At 45.8% G+C, this 21,076-nt stretch overlaps 1 protein-coding gene across 1 annotated transcript in view; it reads right to left on the bottom strand.

The window, feature by feature from the left end:
- The window catches only part of SYNDIG1 (synapse differentiation inducing 1), a 104,682-nt gene that overhangs the window by 46,423 nt on the left and 37,183 nt on the right, over positions 1–21,076 (bottom strand). Inside the window, exon 2 of the mRNA XM_061126499.1 lies at positions 8,204–8,761. Within this exon, the coding sequence (XP_060982482.1) occupies positions 8,204–8,683 (480 nt within the window). The 5' untranslated portion in view covers positions 8,684–8,761. The remainder of the gene's footprint in view (positions 1–8,203; positions 8,762–21,076) is intronic.

Below are 21,076 nucleotides of genomic sequence, written 5' to 3'. Positions count from 1 at the left end.
GTTTTTTAACAGAGATTGTTTTCCTATCTCAGTTTCACATTTCTCTGGTGACAGGGGTGTGATATGTGGTGTGGTTTTCATTATCAAGGAGAAAAGATTCTTCCTTTGGGGGCCCTCAGCTGACATCCAGGACAGCCAAGGTGGGACCATCCCAATTCCGAAAGGGGACAGCACCCTCCCTGGAGACCAACCTGTCAGGAACCCTCAGCACTTTGCACAGTGAGGCTTCTCTCTTGCCTTCTCTGTGTCTGTTTCCTCCTGGTGAGTATGAGCACCACGGACCCAATGCCCAGGACCACAAGGACAACACGTGGGCTCTTTGTCCATAAGGATGGAGTCTCTCTCACCTGCTAATAGTCAGAATGATCTGATGATCCTTGCACTGGCCAAATGCCTCTTGTTACAGAAATCTAGCATAACTCCAGCACACGAGGGTCAGCCACCTGCACTATTTCCCCTGCGTTGGTTTCTTTTTGCATCTCAGAATTCACAGTATGTCTGTGAACAACCATCTGCATGTCAGCCCTGTGAACTTTTCCTTATCTTTTTAGGAAATGCTGTGAAATGGCTTGCCAACGGAAAAAAAAAAAAAAGGAAAATATTGGCAATCATGAAGCTGGGCTCATGCTTGATTTCTGTGGTTATTCTCCCATTGTTCCCCAGAAGCACAATGGACAAAAAGCTGAACAGACCATGATATAGGGGTGATGCTTCCCAAGATTCCCTTAAAAAGGGCATTGTCAGACTTCCCTGGTGCTCCGGGGGTTAACACTCTGAGCTTACACTGCAGGAGGCATGGATTTGATCCCTCATCTGGGAAGTTCTGCATGCCTCGCAATCCAGCCAAAAAAGGATGGGGCATGCTGTCATCACCAAAACTTTAAATTCAAAGGATGCGCTTCTTCTAACACACTTGGATGCTTATGATCACTTTCCTCTTCTGATAACATTATACTGTAGTAAGAGGGAGATGAGGTTTTTGTCAACATGGGCCAAGGTTAAATGGCCTCCCTAGGGCTCCAGGCCGTGACGAGTGTTTTCTGCTTGCATCGTGGTCACTGAACATGGGCGTTAGGGGCACGCATTGAGGAGAGACGTTTCGTGAAGCATTGAGCAAATCTGTCTCTCAGGGACCCCAAAGGATGCCCTTGGTACTGGGTTTTGTTACATGAAGATTGCTTAAAATAGGTGGACCTTTGGTTAAGCTTGGAGAAATTTTATTAAACTCCAAGGTGGTTTAGAATCAAATTTTACTGGTGTTTGTTCAAACTGAGTATGAAAGAGATTCACCAAAGTCACGGACTCTCCTTTCACTGTCATTCAAATCACATTTACTGTGTTAGTGTTTGACTCACAGCTATCTGTAATCTTATGAGAGCTGATTTCATTAGGATTGTTTTTCAGTCTCTAAGTCGTGTCTGACTCTTTGTGACCCCATGGACTTCAGCACACCAGGCTTCCCTGTCTTCACCATCACCCGGGATTTGCTCAAATGCATGTTCATTGAATTGGTGATGCCATCTAACCATCTCATCCTCTGTCACCCTCTTCTCCACCTGCCTTCAATCTTTCCCAGCATCAGGGTCTTTTCCAATAAGCTGGATCTTTGCATAAGGTAGTCAAAGTTTTGGAGCTTCACATTCAGCATCAGTCCTTCCAATGAATATTCAGGGTTGATTTCCTTTAGGATTGACTGGTTTGATCTTCTTGCTGTCCAAGGGATCCTCAGGAGTCTTCTCGAACACCACAATTAGAAAGCATCAATTTTTTGGTGCTTAGCCTTCTTTGTCACCCAACTCTCATATTCATAAGTGACTACTGGAAAAACTGTAGCTTTGACTATACGGACCTTTGTCAGCAAAGTGATGTCTTTGCTTTTTAACATGCTAAGTTTGTCATAGCTTTCCTTCCAACGAGCTAGTGTCTTTTAATTTCATGGCTGCAGTCACCATCCACAGTGATTTTGGAGCCCAAGAAAATAAAATCTGTCTCTGCTTCTACTTTTCCCCCTTCTATTTGCCAGGAAGTGATGGGACTGGATGCCATTATCTTAGTTTTTTGAATGTTGAGTTTTAAACCAGTTTTTCACTCCCTTCTTTCACCTTCATCAAGAGGTTCTTTAGTTCTTCACTTTCTGCCATTAGAGTGGTATCATCTGCATATCTGAAATTGTTGATATTACTCCTGGAAATCTTAGAATATGTGTAGTCTTTTTAAAAAAATTCATTTGGCTGATCTAGGTCTTAGTTGCAGCACGTGGGATCTTTGAACTTCAGCGCGGCATGCGGGATCTAATTCCCTGACCAGGGATGAAACCTGGGTCCCCTGCATTGTGAGTGTGAAGCCTTAGTCACTGGACCACCAGGGAAGTCCCAGAGTAACTGTAGTCTTATAATGATGAAAGATTCTTCCTTTGTCAAAACAGATAAACAGTTTTCTCCCAACTGTGATTCTGAGCAGGGGCTCAGAAGCCACAGATGAGAGATCTGATCAGTGTGAGCTTGAAAAAGTAAAAAGGTTTTATTTCCTTGGCATACAAATTCAATCTGATGCCCCAATCCTTCTGCTTATCGTAAAGTATTTCAGAGGAACATGATGAACGATCCTCTTGTGTTCTTATGACAGATGGATTTATTATCTCAGAGATTCTCCCCTCATCAAACGGCTATAATTACACACTCCAGTGCCTTTTACTGGCAAATGTAAGATGAGAATATAAAGATATTGATTTTTACTTTTTAAGAAACATGCTGTGAGTCCCACATTTAAATGAGAGTTCCCCTTGACACAGAAAATGAAAACAGTAAATGGCACACTACTATTCCGATCATGCTTACATTGCACATGATATTTTTGAATTTGTCTTTGGAAATTGTCAGTATGTAGGATACCCTCAAAATATTTATTCCATAAAGGTAAATTTAATTTCCAGATAGGAAGTTATTCACATAGGCCTGTTTACAGAAAGAGGAGTTTGGATAGCACTAGATCAGATGTGACTACAAGGAGAGTTAAGACAGATCTTCTGATCATTTTGAGTGATTTTCGGATCATTCATCTAAGGGTGAATGATCCGCACTTACAGCCATAAGAAACTGGGATGTCTAAATATATTTTTTTATTTATGGAAAGATTGAAGGCGGGAGGAGAAGGGGACGACAGCATGAGATGACTGGATGGCATCACCGACTCAGTGGACATGAGTTTGGGTAAACTCTAGGAGTTGGTGATGGACAGGGAGGCGTGGCGTGCTGCGGTCCATGGGGTCGCAAAGAGTCGGACACAACTGAGCGACTGAGCTGAACGGAACATACTGTCTCAAGGGAGGAAAATGAATAATTAAATTCCCTAATGCTTTAAGTGGATATATGTCAGATTATTTAAAGATAATTAATTTGATTAAGATTCTTAACCTAAGCAAGAGACATCTGTGGGCATATTCTTTGTCCACATCTAGTGCCTGCTGGAAAACACACACAGCACTTTAGATAATATCCTGTAAGACTTATGGTATGACAGAGCCAGGAGGCAGGCAAATCCTGTCCCTGAGAAATGACTGAAAAGAATTTTCAAAACAGCCTTCTCGGAGGGCTCAGCAATGACCCCAGGTCAGTGATAAATGGAGGGGTGTTTGCTTACAACCACTGCTGAATCCTGAGTCAGAGTAGTGTGAATCTGTATATGTATGTGAGACAGCAAAAGAGACACAGATATAAAGAACATGGACTCTGTGGGAGGAGGCGAAGGTGGGATGATTTGAGAGAATAGCATTGAAACATGTTTATTATCATATGTGAAATAGATGACCAGTCCAAGTTCGATACATGAAACTGGGCACTCAAAGCCGGCACTGGGACAACCCAGAGGGATGGGATGGGGAGGGAGGTGGGAGGGGGGTTCGGGATGGGGGACACATGTACATCCACGACTGATTCATGTCAATGTATGGCAAAACCACTACAATATTGTAAAGTAATTAGCCTCCAATTAAAATAAATTAATTAATTTAAAAAAGAATATTATAAACAAAATCATGGAGTATTAAAAAAAAAAAAAAAGAATAGTGTGAGTCTGGTTGTTCTTGCCCTGAGCTCATCCAGACCCACCACCAGCTTGGCCATGAAGTATTTCTGCTAGGGAGGGGCTCCTCTTGGAGACCAGATTCTCTGCTGCTAGATGGAGCTGAGTGGACTAGGGAGCGCAGGGTGGAAGCTCCATTCCCAAGCTTTCAGTTCTCCCACCTTATGGCTCTAGTCTGTTTGGGCCAAGTGGCAGATAGCTGGGTGACCCAGGAATTTAACAAGGAGCTCCTGGAAAGGAGAGGACCGCGGTGCCTGGGAAGCTCTCCTCACATCCCAGTTTGAACTGAACAGGAAATGAAAACACAACACATCACAGTTTATAGGAGGCAGTTGAAATAGTGTTTGAAAGTTACAGCTTTAAAGACATATATTATACAGGAAGAAAAATCTCAAAGCGATAACTAAGCTCCAGCCTAAAGAAACTAGATAAAGAAGAGCAAATTTAGACTATAGGAAACAGAGAGGAAAATATCATAAACATCTGAGTGAAAATCACTGAAATGGAAAACTGAAATGAAGGACAAACCAATGGAACCAGATGAGAGATATTTGAAAAGATCATCAGAATTTATAAACCTTTGGCTAGGCTGAGCAAGGAAAAAATGGAAAATCACCAAATTAGGCAGGAAAAAGAGGAGACATCACCAATTGCGCAGAAAGTAGGAAGATTTAAGTGGACTATTCCGGACAACCTTACGCTGACAAGTTAAGTAACTAAGATAAAAGGGGAAAAAAAAATCCCTGGAGTGGCACAAATTACTAAAGCTGAGTCAAGATGAAAGAAAAACCTAAAGATTTTCTTTCAAATCATAAGGAAATCAGGTCTGATCAGTAGTAAAAAAAAAAAAAATCTTCCCACAAAGAAGAGCCTGGGCCGAGGTGGCTTCACTGTGAATACGTATGACTATCTGAGAAGAAAAAGTCCCAGCGCAGGGCAGCATCTTTCAGACAGAAGAAGAAGGAACACTTCCCAACTCATCCTTTGTGGCCAGTGTCACCCTGACATCAAAACCAGAGAAAGACACAAGAAAAGAAAGCTGCAGTTGTCAAAGACCAAGGGTCCTCATGGACACGGAAATAAAAATCCTTACCAAGTTGTTAGCACGTTGAATCCAGCAATATTTAAAGAGGCGCAAACACCATGGCCAATTTATCCCCAAATATAGAGGATAGCTTAGTATATGAAAGGATAGTTCAACATGTGAAAATCAATTAATGTAATAGGTCATATCAATAGGATAAAGACAACCCCCCAACACATATGATGATCTAAATGGACATTTGGCGAAGTTAAACACCTGTTTTTTATATTAAAAAACTGTTCAACCACATCTTGACAAAGGCCACTTTCTACATCTGATAAAGAGCCTAAAGAGCTTGGTCATTCATTTGAGGGTCTGAGCACTGCCCCTGAACCAGGAGTGAAGGAAGGAGCCCCACTCACCACCTCTGTCATCACGGCGTGTGAGGGTCCAGCCTGGGACAGCCAGGCAAACCAACCGAACCGCATCCTGCTTCCTCACCCTACTCCAGATCAGCCTCTCCCAGCCTCACAGGACATGAGATTGTGTTCAAAACACTGCCTGCTTTTTTTCTGAGTGATTTCTGTTTCCTCTGGGTCCCCTCTTCTATTTTTGTTGTTCTGTCTCATTCTCGCTTTGGGGTTCTCATCCAGTGTTTGCGCGTTCTCCCAGCTCTTCTGTGTGTGAAGAAGCCTCTGCAGGTGCTACCTGTAGTGTGAAATCCTATCTCTCCCGACAGGTTTCCGGGACTTCTGGTTTTCCACGGGAGGGAGGTCCAGCTGAGGGCTCAGACGTGAGGAGGCAGCTGTATCCGAAACAGCTGTTTGGGGACCACGCAGGCGTCTGGAGCCAGCAGAGGCACCTGGGAGCCCTGCAAGCTTCTGCCTCTCATGTGCAGTGTCAGGGACAGAGCCTGCCACCTGGTGTGGCTGCTGGGGTCAGACGGGATGGTGAGAGGAGGGAGGGAAGATGCTCCCAAAGGATGCATCTCCTTCCCCTTTCCTCCTGCGTCACTGGTTCCCAGTGATGACATTCCATGGGCTCTCTGATGGATGTGCAGACTTGGCTTTGTCACAAAGGGGTGGCAATCAGCCTTTCAACACGCAGCGAGGCCCTCCAGTCCTGACCTGCAGCCACTTCTTTTCACAGCTTTAAACCCGAATTTGACATTTTGCAGAACTGCTTTATTAGGTGTGCCTGCATCTCTCCGTTTAAATTTGTCTGTGTGACAAGGAAATGTGATTTCCAGCAGTTGGGGTCCTGGAGATGAGGTTTAGCTGTTGTGTCCAGGAACCAGGAGGAAGCCCCAGGGCTGCAGGGCCCCAGCCTGGTGATCACACACCTGGAGAATGCCCAGGGCTCCCGAGGTGGCCTGCTTGGCCACCCTCCATCCTTGTGCACCTCCAGAGCCCCCCAGGACTACTCTCCGCTGTGAGACAATGTAGGGCAGATGCTGTGGCCAAGGCCCCTCCGTGAGATGCTTTCAATGAGCTGCACATCTGCTTGCTAACACCACTGACCCCAGACCCCAGAGGACGCAACCACATGAGCTCCTGCAGATGCGTGCCCGGGGAGCAGACCTATCTGCACTAGGACCGCTCTGCTGCAAGTGCAGGGCGAGCCCGATCAGGCAGGAGATGAGGGCAGAGGGGAAGCTCCTGTGACAGACCCTGCTCCTACCTGGGCAAAGCTCTCTGCAAACTGTGATTTCCTGGAAACAGAATTGCTCTGCTGTAGACCCACTGATGCTATGGCATTCCCCAAGGATGCAAAACCATGTTTTCTCTCTTGTCTGAAGTAGAGCCGCTTCCTGGGAAGAGCTTCAGGTCAGTGTGGGCTGTTTTTTGTTTCATTCACAATAGGAGCACGACTGTTCTCATTCCATTCAGTTTGACGATTAAACAGTGATGCTGAGTGGTCTGCACCCTTGCTCTCTGGAGGCTGCTGCCATCCTGGCCCCCGGTTGATATGTTCCTGTCCCGTCACCCTGAGCAGCCCCTTGCACACCGACTTTGGTCTTGGCCACATGACTTGCTTGGGACGGTCAGATGTAACGTGTGTTCCACGCACAGGCTTGGAGAGCTCTGGCTTGCTGGACTCACGTGGCCGCCATGTGATGACAGGTATGTGGGCCTGTCTCCGGGGCTAGTGGCCAGCCCGCATTCTCAGGCTCAGGCCAGTAGGGGAACCCGGCAAGCCCAGTGGAGCAGCCTTCTTCCAGTCATCCCCACAGCCATGAAACGACTGCCTCCCAGCCTGGGTGCTGGTCTCCTGGGCTCAGAAACCTGTGGCATTGCTCTCACCCAGCCATGGGGGCAGCTGTGTGGCACAGCATGGCCAACACGCATGTTTTTAAGAGTGTGATCCCACGCCCGTGCCTGCCCTGCGGAAGATGGGACTCTACAATAATTCAGCTTGTCTGCCCCTTATGCTATCAATTTCAACTATTTCTTCCAGCCGGTTTTAGGTTTCAGCTGTTCCAACAATCTTTAGTAAACACTCCAGAATGTCAAATTAAGAAACCACATGTGGCAACCAAAACATCCCAACTTGTCCCAAAGTGTGCACTTTCAGGCTCGTGCGGAACCTCCTTCCCCTGGGGGCTTTGGCCAGTGGCCACTGTTCCCTGGGCCAGGAAGAGTCCCTGGATGAGGGCATGGCAACCCACTCCAGTATTCTTTCCCGGAGAATCCCTTGGACAGAGGAGCCTGGTGGGCTACCAGCCACAGAATCGTACACAGCTGAAGCCACTTAGCGCAGTACAGCACTCTCCCCTGTGGCCGGGCGGTCAGCAGAGACCCCCAGTCCCTTGAGCTGCCGGCACGGTCAGCCCTTAAACACGTCTTAGTGCCATCCTGATGGCCTCGACCTTGTGTCCCCTAAGCAGAATCCCCGCTGAAGCTCTAGGTCCCAGTCCTCACCTCCTTCTCCATCCCTGTATCTCTCACACAGATTCTGAGTGAAGGGTGCCCAGGAGGCTGCGGTTTCCTTGCACTTTCACTCACTGGCTTCATGTCCTGACTTGCACCGGCCTGGCTCTCGTCCCCCCAGAGCCCCACACCCCACTCCCGACAGCCCATGACAAACACATGCTCTGACCTCCAGCTCCTGGAACTCTTCCTCCTCCTCCACGTCGTAGGATAGCGTGTGGATCTTGATGTCTTCGGGCGAGAGGTCGATGAACTTGCCATCGGGGTACTCCAGGCTCTCCTTGGTGGGCGAGCGATCCTCGATGAAGGTGGTCTCACAGCAGTCGGCCGCCACGCCGTCCCCCCAGGGGCGCAGCACGCTCTCCGAGTAGAGGATGAGGTTGGGCCGGTAGCGGGACTCCATCGACTGCTGGAGCGTGCTGGGGTCCAGCAGCTGTTGGAGCGGCTCGTTCCTGGCGCCGTCTGGGCCAGCCGGCACCACGCTGCCCACCACCCGGCAGCTCTGGTACTGGGGAGCAGGGTACACGGACACCAGGCCATCCCGGCTCTCGGCCACCAGGCTCCTGGTGTTGATGAGGCCGTTCCTCTTGCCAGCCTCGCCCAGCTTGCCGTGCACCAGCCCGCTCTTCTGCTCCACGACTCCAGCCATGGTGCTGTCCTCCCGGCTGGTCGTCGGGCTGGCGGGCTGGACTCGAGGGTCACGCCCGCCTCACGGGGCCCATTTCTCCTGGAGGAGGAAGAAACGGAGATGAGACAAGGAAATCACACCTGAAAAGCTCATCAGTCAGACCCTGATTGTCCCAGGGTGTCCTGGTCGCTGGGGTGAACGGTCACTGATCTGAACCCACTTACCCTCATGGTTTAAACAGGTTCGGTGGGGGCAGTGGCCAGAGGGAGGCAGAGATAGACCCTGTACATCTTTGGACAGACTCTGCTTCCCAATGAAGGAGGCTGTGCAGGAATTAGGACCACTGCCGCCCCAGAGAACCCCAGGATTTCAGCTGACTCCTGAAATCCACAGGCAAGCCCATCCACACCAGGCTTGACCATGGGACGAGTGGGGCCATTCATTCAACTCTCCCAGGCTCCTCATCCCAGCAGAAAAACTCGCACCAAGGAAGAGAGGGCTGACTTACAAAGATCTTGTGGCTTAGTACTAATGGAACAAAGGAATAAAGAATTATTTTAGCTTTTGATCTTTTCAAATAGATTTTCAACAAGCAACCAAACTACAACCTCTTGTGAATGAAATTTTGACTAGAGGGATCTAAAAGCTCTATATTCTAATAAATTCAAGATTTTTGAGTAATGTATTTTTATCTTTATATCTTCAGATGTTTTGTCTAGTATATCTTAAATATTGATCTATTTTATCTTTTATTTTTCCTTAAGAACTAAGTTGCTTTTGCATATAATTTACCATAAAATGCTTTTGTAGGATAAAAACCAAAACCAAAAATGCCCCACACAGATTTAGAAAGTAAGTGATAAGAAGACCTACATGTTAGCGCTGTACATGGACTAAGTTCCCCAGCTGAGGAAATCTTACATGCACATTTTAGTATGTTCTACACACATGTTAGAATTATTCTGACACTCACACTGGCCTTCAGCAGGGTCACAGGAAGCGGACTGAAAATTTCCCTGTCTCAATGGTGCTCGGCTTACAGAAACACCTGTGCATCTGGGATACAATTAAGAATTATTCTAAACTATTTCCCCCTAGATCAGGTTCCTTTCTAGAGTTTCAAATGCTAAGAAGAAGACACCAAAGGTTACGATTTTGGGGAGACAGCTTTTCCTCTTTGCAAGTTAATAACTATTATGTAGTAGCATTCCATCTTGAGGCTTTTGCTGTTCTGGTTTTCTAGGAGATTTAAGAATTGTCTTACATTATAACTGCTTTGTTTGGGGGTAGCTACAGGAATCTAAGGTGGCACTAGTGGTAAAGAACCCGCCTGCCAATGCAGGAAACATAAGAGACTCGGGTTCAATCCCTGGGTCAGGAAGATCCCCTGGAGAAGGGAATGGCAACCCACTCCAGTATTCTTGCCTGGAGAATCCCATGGACAGAGGAGCCTGGGGGGCTACAGTCCACAGGGTCACAAGGAGTTGGATACAACTGAAGCGACTGAGCACGCACACGCACAGGAATCTACAATTTCACACCGAGCAGAGGAGGAGAGAAAGAAGACACCCTTGCGATTAATGGGAAAATAGCAGTTTAATCATGTCGACAGATGACTGATCGAGGGCATGGTATGCACTGAGAGGTGTGCGTGTCACCACTTGACACCGTGACACGTTTGAGAGGTCCGAACACAGTGCCGGCTCTGCTGCTGGGCCTCTGAGCCCTCAGCCCCGGGGCCCAGTAACAACCAAGAGCCCCTGTGAAGCACGTCCTGCGTGTGAGCATCACCTCCACACCTGGTCACCTTCCCAGCTCCTCCAGGTGCTTCTGGTCCAAACATCCAGCCTCTCTGATCTCCATCCTTCCACAGAGAAGCTGATGGGCCCCTCGTGCAGGGCTGGATGTGCCACCAAGACCAGAAAAATCTTCTTCTCAGACTCAGCTCCTTCTGCCAGGATCTGCAGTGAGTATCTTACAAATGATATGTGGTTGCATTTGTTTAAATTCCTCTTCTTGGATGGAGTCCCTTGTTCCAGCGTAGCCAGTGTGACCCTCCCTTTTCTGGTGTGTTCCCGGCCGCTGGGCTCCGGTTCCTCCTACAGCTCCTGGTGTATCCTTCTCTGCCAATGTGACAGCTACTCAACATCACCACCTCCTCAGCCCTGCCCTGCCCAGAGCCCGAGACAAAAGGACCACAGTTCCCTCCCTGTTCTTGCCCTGGTATACAGCCAGTGTTCAGTGAATGTCTGTCAAAAGTAACAGTCTCAGGGGTTACAGGACTGGACTAACCCTACTTAGGGATCTCCTTGCCTTGTACCAATCCCGAAATCAGTTGAAATCGTGGCATTTGGAGGCAGGCACAGCTTATGTCTCCACCACCCAGAGTCAGCTGAGAACCTGCAGCATCAGCACCCCCTGAGATTCAGTCAGGAAGGCGGAGTCTTGACCACCTGGAGCTACTGACTCAGATCTGAATGAACAACACAAGGGCTATTTTGCACTTTTTAGGGAATGCTCTCTAGTGAATTGCTGGGAGGAATATCAACAACCTCAGATATGTGGATAATACCATTCTAATGGCAGAAAGCAAAGAGAACTAAAGAACCTCTTGATGAGGGTGAAGGAAGAGACTGACCTAAAATTAAATATTAAAAAAACTTAAGATCATGGCATCTGGTCCCATCACATCATGGCAAATAGGAGGGGAAAAGGTGGAAGCAGTGACAGGTTTCCTCTTCTTGGGCTCTAAAATCACTGTTGGATGGTGACTGCAGCCATGAAATTGGAAGATGATTGCTTCTTGGCAGGAAAGTGATGACAAACCCAGACAGTGTGTTAAAAAGCAAAGAAAAAGAGAAAAGATGCTCCAGCAAGGAAGAGAAACAGGTGGGATTTGAACCAGGTATGTCTGACTCCAAGCTGTACCATCTCCTCACTCAGCTGGAGTGACACCCACGCATCACCCAGAAAATTGGGGAAGCTTGTCAGACTGTGGACCCCACCGTCAGCCCTCACAGCTGAGGGGTGCATGCTGTTTCAGGGAGATCCCAGTTCTGTTGTTCTCTCATTTTAGTTGGTAACTTCATTCATTAAAAAAAAAAAAAACAACATTATTGGGATATAATCTAGAGACACAGGTTCAATTCCTGGGTTGGGAAGATCCCTGGGTTAGGAAGATCCCCTGGAGGAGGAAATGGCAACCTGCCCCAGTATTTTTGCCCAGAAAATCCCATGGACAGAGGAGCCCATGGGGTTGCAGAGAGTTGGACACGATCCAGCACACACGTGCCAACATCATAATGTCCACCTGACTTTTTTTATTTTTAAAACTAGTTTTAAAATATTAATTGATTTATTTGGCTGCACGAGGTCTTAGTTGCAGCACGAGGGATCTTGGCAGTGTCGTGTGGGCTCTTCCGTCACAGTGCACGGACTTGAGTTGTGGCACACAGGCTCCGGAGCGCGGACTCAGTAGTTGTGGCACATGGGCTTAGTTGCTCCGCAGCTCGTGGAATCTCAGCTCCCCGACCAGAGATCGAACCTGCACCCGCTGCATAGCAAGGCAGATTCCTAACCACTGGACCACCAGGGAAGGCCCCATCTGACTTTTAAAGTGCACAATTCCCAGGCCTGTAGCATACTCACAGAGGTGTGCAGTCTTCCCCCCATCCATTTTCAGAATATTCCCATCACTTGTTACACAGCAAGCACTGCCCTCTCCCCCAGCTGCTGGCAGCTGCCAGTCTGCCTGCTGCATGTATGGGTTTGATTACTCTGGGTGCTTCACATAAAAAGAATCATGCATGTGATGTCTATGACGGGCTTCTCTCACTGAGCATCATGTGTTCAGGGTGCACTGGTGTGTCCGTGGCAGTGCTTCGTTCCTTCCACGGCCGGAGGGGTCATCCGTTGTGTGGCTGCACGGCATTTTGTTGGAGGGGGTGGTTGTTCTCCTTGAGATCCTATGTAATACTGGATTAATTACGACTGCACCTCTTCTGTTAGTTGTTAGTACAATAGAGCTTTCTTTTTCTGGCAAATGCGCAGTCAGAATGGAGATGACTGCATTAGTCGCTCAGTCGCATCTGACTCTTTGTGGCCCCATGGACTGTAGCCCGCCAGGTTCCTCTGTCCATGGGGTTTTCCAGGCAGGAATACATGAGTGGGTTGCCATTTCCTCCTCTAGCGGATCTTCCTGACCCAGGGATCGAACCTGGGCTGCAAGCACTGCAGGCAGATTCTTTACCGTTTGAACCACAAGGGAAACCAAGTCAGAATGGAAATGTCTTCAAAACAGAACAAAGCAAAATGAACTCTCAGCTGCGCCTCTGGAGTGTGGGAAAGGCATTTCACGTCTGGCCCCAGAACATGGAGTGACAGATGCCCTAGAAGTGTGGAGAGCAGAGGCAGGGTCTCCCCCACCTCAGCTGGACCAAAGAAAGCCCGTGAGCAGACAGGCCATGTGACCTGCTGACGGAGGGCACACCTCGGGCTGAGCCTGCCTCCTCACTGGACAGAAAGCTCCCACCCCAGAGCAGCAGGGGCTTCAAACAAGGCGGCCTGGACTGCGGCCCAAGCCTCGATCTCCCTCACCAGAAAAAGGGTCTGAGCGATGCTGAGCTCTGTCTGAATCTGGCCCCACCACACACGCGCACCACCAGGACCCTTAATTATGAATATGGCAGAATTATACATGAACCTCTCCGTGGAGAAACTGGGATTACATATTCCAGGTTATGTTTGTCTTAACCTTGTTTCCAATACTTCATAAAAGTGTTGCTCTGAGGAAGTAACTCAGAAAAAAAAAAAATCTAAAGAAAGTTTTGAGAACCAGAGTAGTAAGTGTAATAATTTCCAGAGGTATGAGCAATGAAGTAAATGCAAGTGAAGAACTAAACCTTCTTCCTATGAGTTGTCTTTTTCTCTGAGCCTGTAAACAATTCTAGATTTTGAAAAAAAATCTATCTCCCCACCTCCTTTCACTCACTCCCGCATCCCCTGTAAGACAGGAGCATCTGCACTGTTAATGTGTGTCTATTGGGGGAGCAAGGAATTTTGTAGAGTAGTACTTGATGTCTGTGCCTCTGCGGCTGATTAACACCCTTATCTGTGCCAGATTTTGTGCAGCAAGAGTCACATTTAACACGTAAAACTACCTTTAGAGCAGCATCTTTGAATCAAAGGAGAACAGAGCAAACTAACTAGGCAGTCGATGGGGAAAACAAAACTAATTAGCAGATTCGTTTCGCACGATGCTTGGGCCCTATGACAGGCCTGGATTGCTCCTCACACAATCTGCCCTCACACGGCTCAATCAGCAAAGCGTTAGGAGGGCACCAGGTACGGGGTCTTCCCTAAACCCCAACACTGTCAGGCGCCTCTTGTGTCAACAGTAATACTTCCCTCCTGCTAAGCAAATAATAGATGCATTCTCACCAGTGCCCAAGTGTCGAGAGAAGAGATCTGCTTGCAAATCCTCATTAAAACAATTAAAATCTGCCTTTAGCATAAACACACACAAAAGCCTGTGATCTGGCAGTGGAGAAAGTTAATGAAGCATTAGAACCAGATCGGTTATTGTTATTTAACGTTTAAATGGCACATTACAATTGCAAAATGCTGCATCACCCAACTCATCACTTCGGGTGGTTGGGGACTTCCTGATCACACAGCTGATTCAGACTCCTGTGGGGAGCCAGGCTCTGTCACAGCACCTCTGGGAAAAGCACAGGAATCTGAGCCTGATTCAAGACTGTGGAGAGGCAAGGCTGTGATATCAGAAGTGTGTAAACCTGTGTATCAAGGACTCTGCTGTCTGTGAAAGTTGTGCTAACTTCCTTTAGCTCTGTGGGTCTCTATCTCAGTCTTAAGGAAGATGTTGTGGGAAGAGTCTTCCTTTCCAATAGTACCTCCATGTCTACCTTCACCACCTCTAGCTTTTAATCACCATCATCTCCATCATCACCATTACTACCATCATTATCATCTCCACCATCACCACTATCACCTCCACCATCACCATCACCACTATCATCACCAGCTAGCTCCATCATCACCACCATCTCCACCATCACCACCATCTCCACCATCACCATCACCACCATCATCACCATCTCCACCATCACCACCATCTCCACCATCATCACCATCACCATCATCTCCACCATCATCACCAGCTCCACCATCACCACCATCTCCACCATCATCACCATCACCACCATTTCCACCATCATCACCAGCTCCACCATCACCACCATCTCCACCATCATCACCATCACCACCATCTCCACCATCATCACCATCTCCACCATCACCACCATCTCCACCATCATCACCATCACCACCATCTCCACCATCATCACCATCTCCACCATCACCACCATCTCCACCATCATCACCATCACCACCATCTCCACCATCATCACCATCTCCATCATCATTACCATCATTACCACCACCACCACCATCACCTCTATCATCACCATTTTCACCATCATCATCACATTACCACCACCACTACCATCACCAGGAATTGGCAAACTATACCCCGTTGGACAAATTCAACCCACAAGCAAGAAAGATTTTTTTACATCTTTAAATGACTGAAGATAAGAAGTATATTCCATGATACGTGAAAACTGAGAAATTAGAAACTCCTCTGTCCATGGGATTCTCTGGGCAAGAATTCTAGAGTGGGTAGCCATTTCCTTCTCCAGGGGATCTTCCTGACCCAGGGATTGAACCCAGATATCCTGCACTGCAGGCAGATTCTTTACCACCTGAGTCATCAGGGAAGCCTGTTAGTATCCATAAATACAGTTTTATTGAACCCCATCCACATCCGTTCATTCACATATGCTTCTAACTGTTCTGCACTAAAAGAGCAGTTAAACACCTGTAATAAGAAGCCATATGATCTGCAAAGCCTAAAATAGCTTTTATCTGCTCTTCAAAGGAAAAGCTGACTGATTCTTGACCATAACCCCTCCCATACCACCACCACCACTACCACTAACATCACTACCACCAACAGCACAAGATGATGTGGACACTACCGTCACCATCAATAGCAATGACACCCCACTCCCTACACAACTCTGTGGTTCAGAGGTATGGAGGCCACCTGTGTGGTCAAAGAATTCCTTGAGAGGGCTGTGAATGAGGACACAGACTCAAGCAAGAATCTTCCTCCTCACCAGTGACTGATAGAGACAGCAGTCTTGCAAGTAAATATTCTTGTTCCTTAGATCTTGCGAGTGACCTGTAGCTTGGGGCAACTTCAACTCAGAGAACCTGCAGCCACAAGCCTGCACTTGAATCCCAAGCCCTCACCCTTCGTGTGCCTTGAACACTCAGTTTGGAGTGTCCAGGGCTGGGAAATCCCACTCACCTCTGCTCCAATTCTTGGCAGGAGCAAATGAAAATCCCCTCTGGAAGAATGTGCTAAAGACAGATCTCAGAAAATGTTCACAGATCATGCTGTGGAACTCAAGTCTGGAATTAAGCACTTGAGGAAACAAGCCCTAGTCATTAGGGGTGGGTGGCTCAGCTGGTAAAGAATCCGCCTGCAGTGCAGGAGACCTGGGTTTGATCCCTGAGTTGGGAAGATCCCCTGGAGAAGGGAATGGCTACCCACTCCAGTATTCTTGCCTGGAGAATTCAATGGACTGTATAGTCCATGGCGTTGCAAAGTGTCAGACATGACCGAGTGACTTTCACTTTCACTTTTAGCAGAGGTGAGCAAACACTGCAGAACTGGGGCCACACATGTCAGATACAGGTACAGGATAAACATGCTTACTGTGTTTAAAAATGAAGGACTTAGAACTTTAAAAGTAAAAAAAAAATTTGTGAAATTAAAATCTCAACAGATAGACCATCCCTTCTGACTTTAAAGTTGACAACATGCTCCAAGGGTTTCTCTTACTGCAAAACAAGACCCAGGATTAGGACACACCTGGAGACATGCTGGTTGTGGAGGAAAATCACCAAAGACCACTGCCTTTCCATGAAGAACTACTGGGAGGGGCAGAGTTGCACTGATGTAGGATGCCAACCATAATAGTGACAGTGAGTTACACAGCTTTGGTAGAGACATAAGATGGTGAGGTTGATACCCGACCCCTAATTCTCAGCTGAGGCTCGATGGAAGTGGCCTCAGTGTAAGGACTAGCATCACCAAGCATAGATTCCCAGGCCCCCAGCAGTTTCTTATCCAGTGGGACGTGGATATGCAGATCCATGGACCACACTTTGAGACTCACTGTTCTATAAATTCTGACATAGTGTCAAGTAAGTGATGACCCCTGGTTCCAGGCAGAAATAGAATCAAAGCTCTGGGATGGAAAGCTCTCCTAATTTAGGCATATAAGAGAGTTGGACTATAAGGAAGGTTGAGCGTCGAAGAATTGATGCTTTCGAACTGTGGTGCTGGAGAAGACTCTTGAGAGTCCCTTGGACAGCAAGGAGATTAAACCAGGCAATTCTCAAGGAAATCAACCCGAATATTCATTGGCAGGACTGGTGCTGAAGCTCAAGCTCGAATACTTTGACCACCTGATGTGAAGAGCCAACGGACTGGAAAAGACCCTGATGCTGGGAAAGATTGAGGGCAAGAGGATAAGGGGGCAACAGAGGATGAGATGGTTGGATGGCATCACTGACTCAACGCACATGAGTTTGAGCAAACTCAGGGAGATGGTGAAGGACAGGGAGGCCTGGCCTGCTGCAGTCCATGGGGTTGCAAAGAGTCGGACAGGACTTAGTGACTGGACAACAACAACAAAGTATCAAACAGGGACTTCTCTGGTGGTCCAGTGGTTAAGAATCTGCCTTGCAGTGCAGGGGACACAGGTTTGATTCCTGGTCAGGGAACTAAGATTCCAGATTTCATGGGGCAACTAAGTCCTCACCTGGCACCAGAAGAACCTGCATGATGCAGCAAAAATCCTGCATGCCACAACTGAGACCTGACTCAGCCAGAAAATATAAATATTAAAAAAATAAGACCACACAATAAGCTGACAATTAAGGTTCCTCTCACACAAAGACTTCATGCTCCTATGAGTGAGAATCAATAGAAAAAAATAGGTTTGGACAATCAAGAACTTCAGATATTAGATAGTAGGAATATAGAACAATTGTTAATAAAATATTTATGGAAATATTTATAGAAGTTAACAGAGTTAAATGATAGAAATAATTTGTGAAATATTTATGAAAGAAATAGAAATATTTAAAGATGAGCAAGTAACAAGAGACTATTAGAAATAAATAGAAAAAAATAAAAAGTTTGAATTTTAAAAAGTGAAAACATTTCAGTTGTTAGAAAAACTCAACAGAATTAAAAATAGCAAAATAGACACAGCTGAAGAAGAAAAAAAAAACAAAACTAGAAGATACTTTTGAGGAAAATATCCAGACTGCACTATTAAAAGAAAAAGAGACAGAAAATATAAAAGGGTGATTAAGAGTGTGGAGTACAGAATAAGAAGGTTCAACCCATTTCTAGTAAGAGTTCCAGAAAGAAAGGAGAGATAAACACAGGAATGCCTCACGGACATGCTGTAGTCAAGCTGATGAATGTAAACTTCAAGGAGACCTTATAAGTAATCAGAGGAAAAAGGCAGATAATTTACTCAGCAACAAACATCAGAATGACAATGTGTCGAGAGAAAGTAGCTGCCGACTTTATTTTTTTGTGGGTCTTTAAAAAAATTTTATTGGAGTAAGGTTACTTTACAGTGTTATCTTAGTTTCTACTGCATGGCAAAGTGAATTGTTTATCTGTGGACATAGATTCCCTCTTTTTTGGATTTTCATCCTGTTTAGATCACCACAGAGAGCTGAGTAGAGTCCCCAGCTCTGTACAGTAAGTTCTCATTGGTTATGTTACACACAGTATCAATAGTATATACACGTCAACCCCAGCCTCCCAATCCACCCACCTCTGTCTCCCCCTTGGTGTCCACACCTGTGTTCTCCACATCTGTGTCTCTGTTTCTGCTTTGTAAATAAGATTGTCTACCCCAGTTTATTTTTCATATTCCACATATATGCATCAATGTACAGTATTTGCTTTTCTCTCTGACTTACTCCACTCTGTATGATGGTCTCTAGGTCCATCCATGTCTCGAGTTGCCAACTCTGAACACAGGAAAGTTGTCTTTCAAGAACAAAGTGAGATAAGATAGATTAAGAAATGAAGAGACTTGAGCCAAAACCAATTCTAAAGGAGGAAGAGAAACAATGCTGGTGGGCAGCTTAGGGGGCAAGAACTGGTGAACAGAGAAGCCAATACCTTGTTCATGAATCCAAACAAATAATGAGGCTATATGACCCCCGCCCCTAAACTGTGAGGTTCATTTAAAAAAGTTAAACACTGGAAAACAATAGTATGTAAATCAGGAGGTGGGTGATACTAACATCTTTTCAATGTTCCAGAAATGTGCTAAATTTTTCAGTTTTAGGCTTAGGTTAAATACGCCTGGGTAAATTTCAAGGATAACTACAAAATGAATAAAAATACTATACACATTTCAAATTAGGAGAGAGAAAAAGGGGGTAAGACTGAAAAAAAAATAGAGCAGGACAAAAATAAAAATAAAAATTGAGGTAACAAGTGAAAATAGATTAGCACTCGTAATAGACATTAATTAGTTGAAATTGCTAGTTAAAATTAATTTTCACTCTGGGTTTAAAACAGTATCCTGACATATGTTATTTATGAGACATACCTAAAGCATAAGGAAGTGGAAGCGCTGAAAACAGAAGGATGGAAAATATGTATATAAGAAAAATCCTAGGCAGAAAATAAACCTGGAACAGCTTAATGAATCTAAAACAAAGTAGAAGGGGCTTCCCTGGTGGTCCAGTGGCTAAGATTTCGCCTTCCAATGCAGAGGATACAGGTTTATCCCTAGTCAGGGAGCCAAGATCTCACATGGCTCAAGGCCAAAAAACCAAAATATAAAACAGAAGCAATATTGTAGCAAATTCAATAAAGACTTCAAAAATGGTCCACTGTCCAAAAAAATCTTTAAAAAGATAAATAAAACAAAGTAGACATCAAGGAGTAAAAAAACTACCACCTAGTAACATAGATGCTACATAGTAAGGGGTTTAATCCAACCGGCTCAATGCTCGACTTACCGGCACACAATCAATTCATATAATGGTCTCAAAGCAAAACTGGTAGAATTACAGGGATAATGGAATATCTTCACCAGCAGAACAAGAAACTTCAAAACACTCTCTAAACCATGTTAAGAAATAAACAGACCAAAAATAAGAAAGATGTGGAATATTCAAAAAGCAACAGTAGCAATTTTAAGCAATGAGCACATAAAATTCTGCATCCAACAATTATAGAATAGATTCTTCCAGGCACTTGTATGCTGTCTTCTTCTCTTTCTCCTAATCTTTCCTTCATTCTCTTTCTCCATTCACGTCCTCTCTCCCTTCCATAAGTGGATCAAGTACTAAGCCATGAAGCACCAACACATCTCACATCATTTTGTATCTTACAGACTGTGTTTCGGAACCACAGTACAGTTGATACAGAAGTCAATACGTTTAGGAAACTTCCCAGATGGCCTGGTGGTAAAGAATCCACCTGCTAATGCAGGAGACACAGGAGATGCGGGTTTGATCTCTGGGTCGGGAAGATTCCCCTGGAGGAGGAAATGGCAACCCACTCAAGTATTCTTGCCTGGAAAATTCCATCGACAGAGGAGCCTGGTGGGCTACAGTCCATGGGGGTTGCAAAGAATTGGACAAGCATGCACGGTGGTCCAGTGGTTAGGACTCTGTGTTTTTACTGCTCAGGGCCCGGGTCAGGGAACTAAGATCCTGCAAGCCATGAAGTGCAGCCAAAAAAAAAAAAAAAAGAAGTCAACACATTTAGCAAAAGTCACTCTCAGTTAGAAGCGAAGAAAAAAACAAACACTTTCTTAATAACCATTGGACCAAAGAATGAAATTATTTAGAACTGAATCCTGTTGAAAAACCTACGTATTAAAGCAAACTACATACCAAAACCTAGGGGTGCTGGTGAAGATGTACTTAGACAAAACAGCTTTACATGCACATATGAGGACCATAAAGGTTAGAACATAAATGAACCAACATCCAAATTGGTAAATTAGCCAAAATAATAATAATGAAGGGAAAAGATACATGTCACAGGTAGTAATAAAGATAAGAGCAAAAACAGTGAAATGGAAAGCGGAGACTTGACACTGGGAACCAGCAAAGCCAGTCTGTTCTTTGGAAAAGAAGCCTCTGGTGGCCCGGACGACAGGCTATGATGGAGCCGGGCTTCTGACTCCGGGAGGAGGATTTGGCACGTTGATTGTCTTCTGTGTCTTGAAAACCTCATTAAAATACTACTGAAAGAATGAGAAAGATCTA

Source organism: Dama dama, chromosome 23 (assembly GCF_033118175.1).
Source record: "Dama dama isolate Ldn47 chromosome 23, ASM3311817v1, whole genome shotgun sequence".
NCBI classification, from domain to species: Eukaryota; Metazoa; Chordata; class Mammalia; order Artiodactyla; family Cervidae; genus Dama; species Dama dama.
Note: the sequence above shows the minus strand (reverse complement) of the source record. Positions and strands in the feature narration are given on the sequence as shown.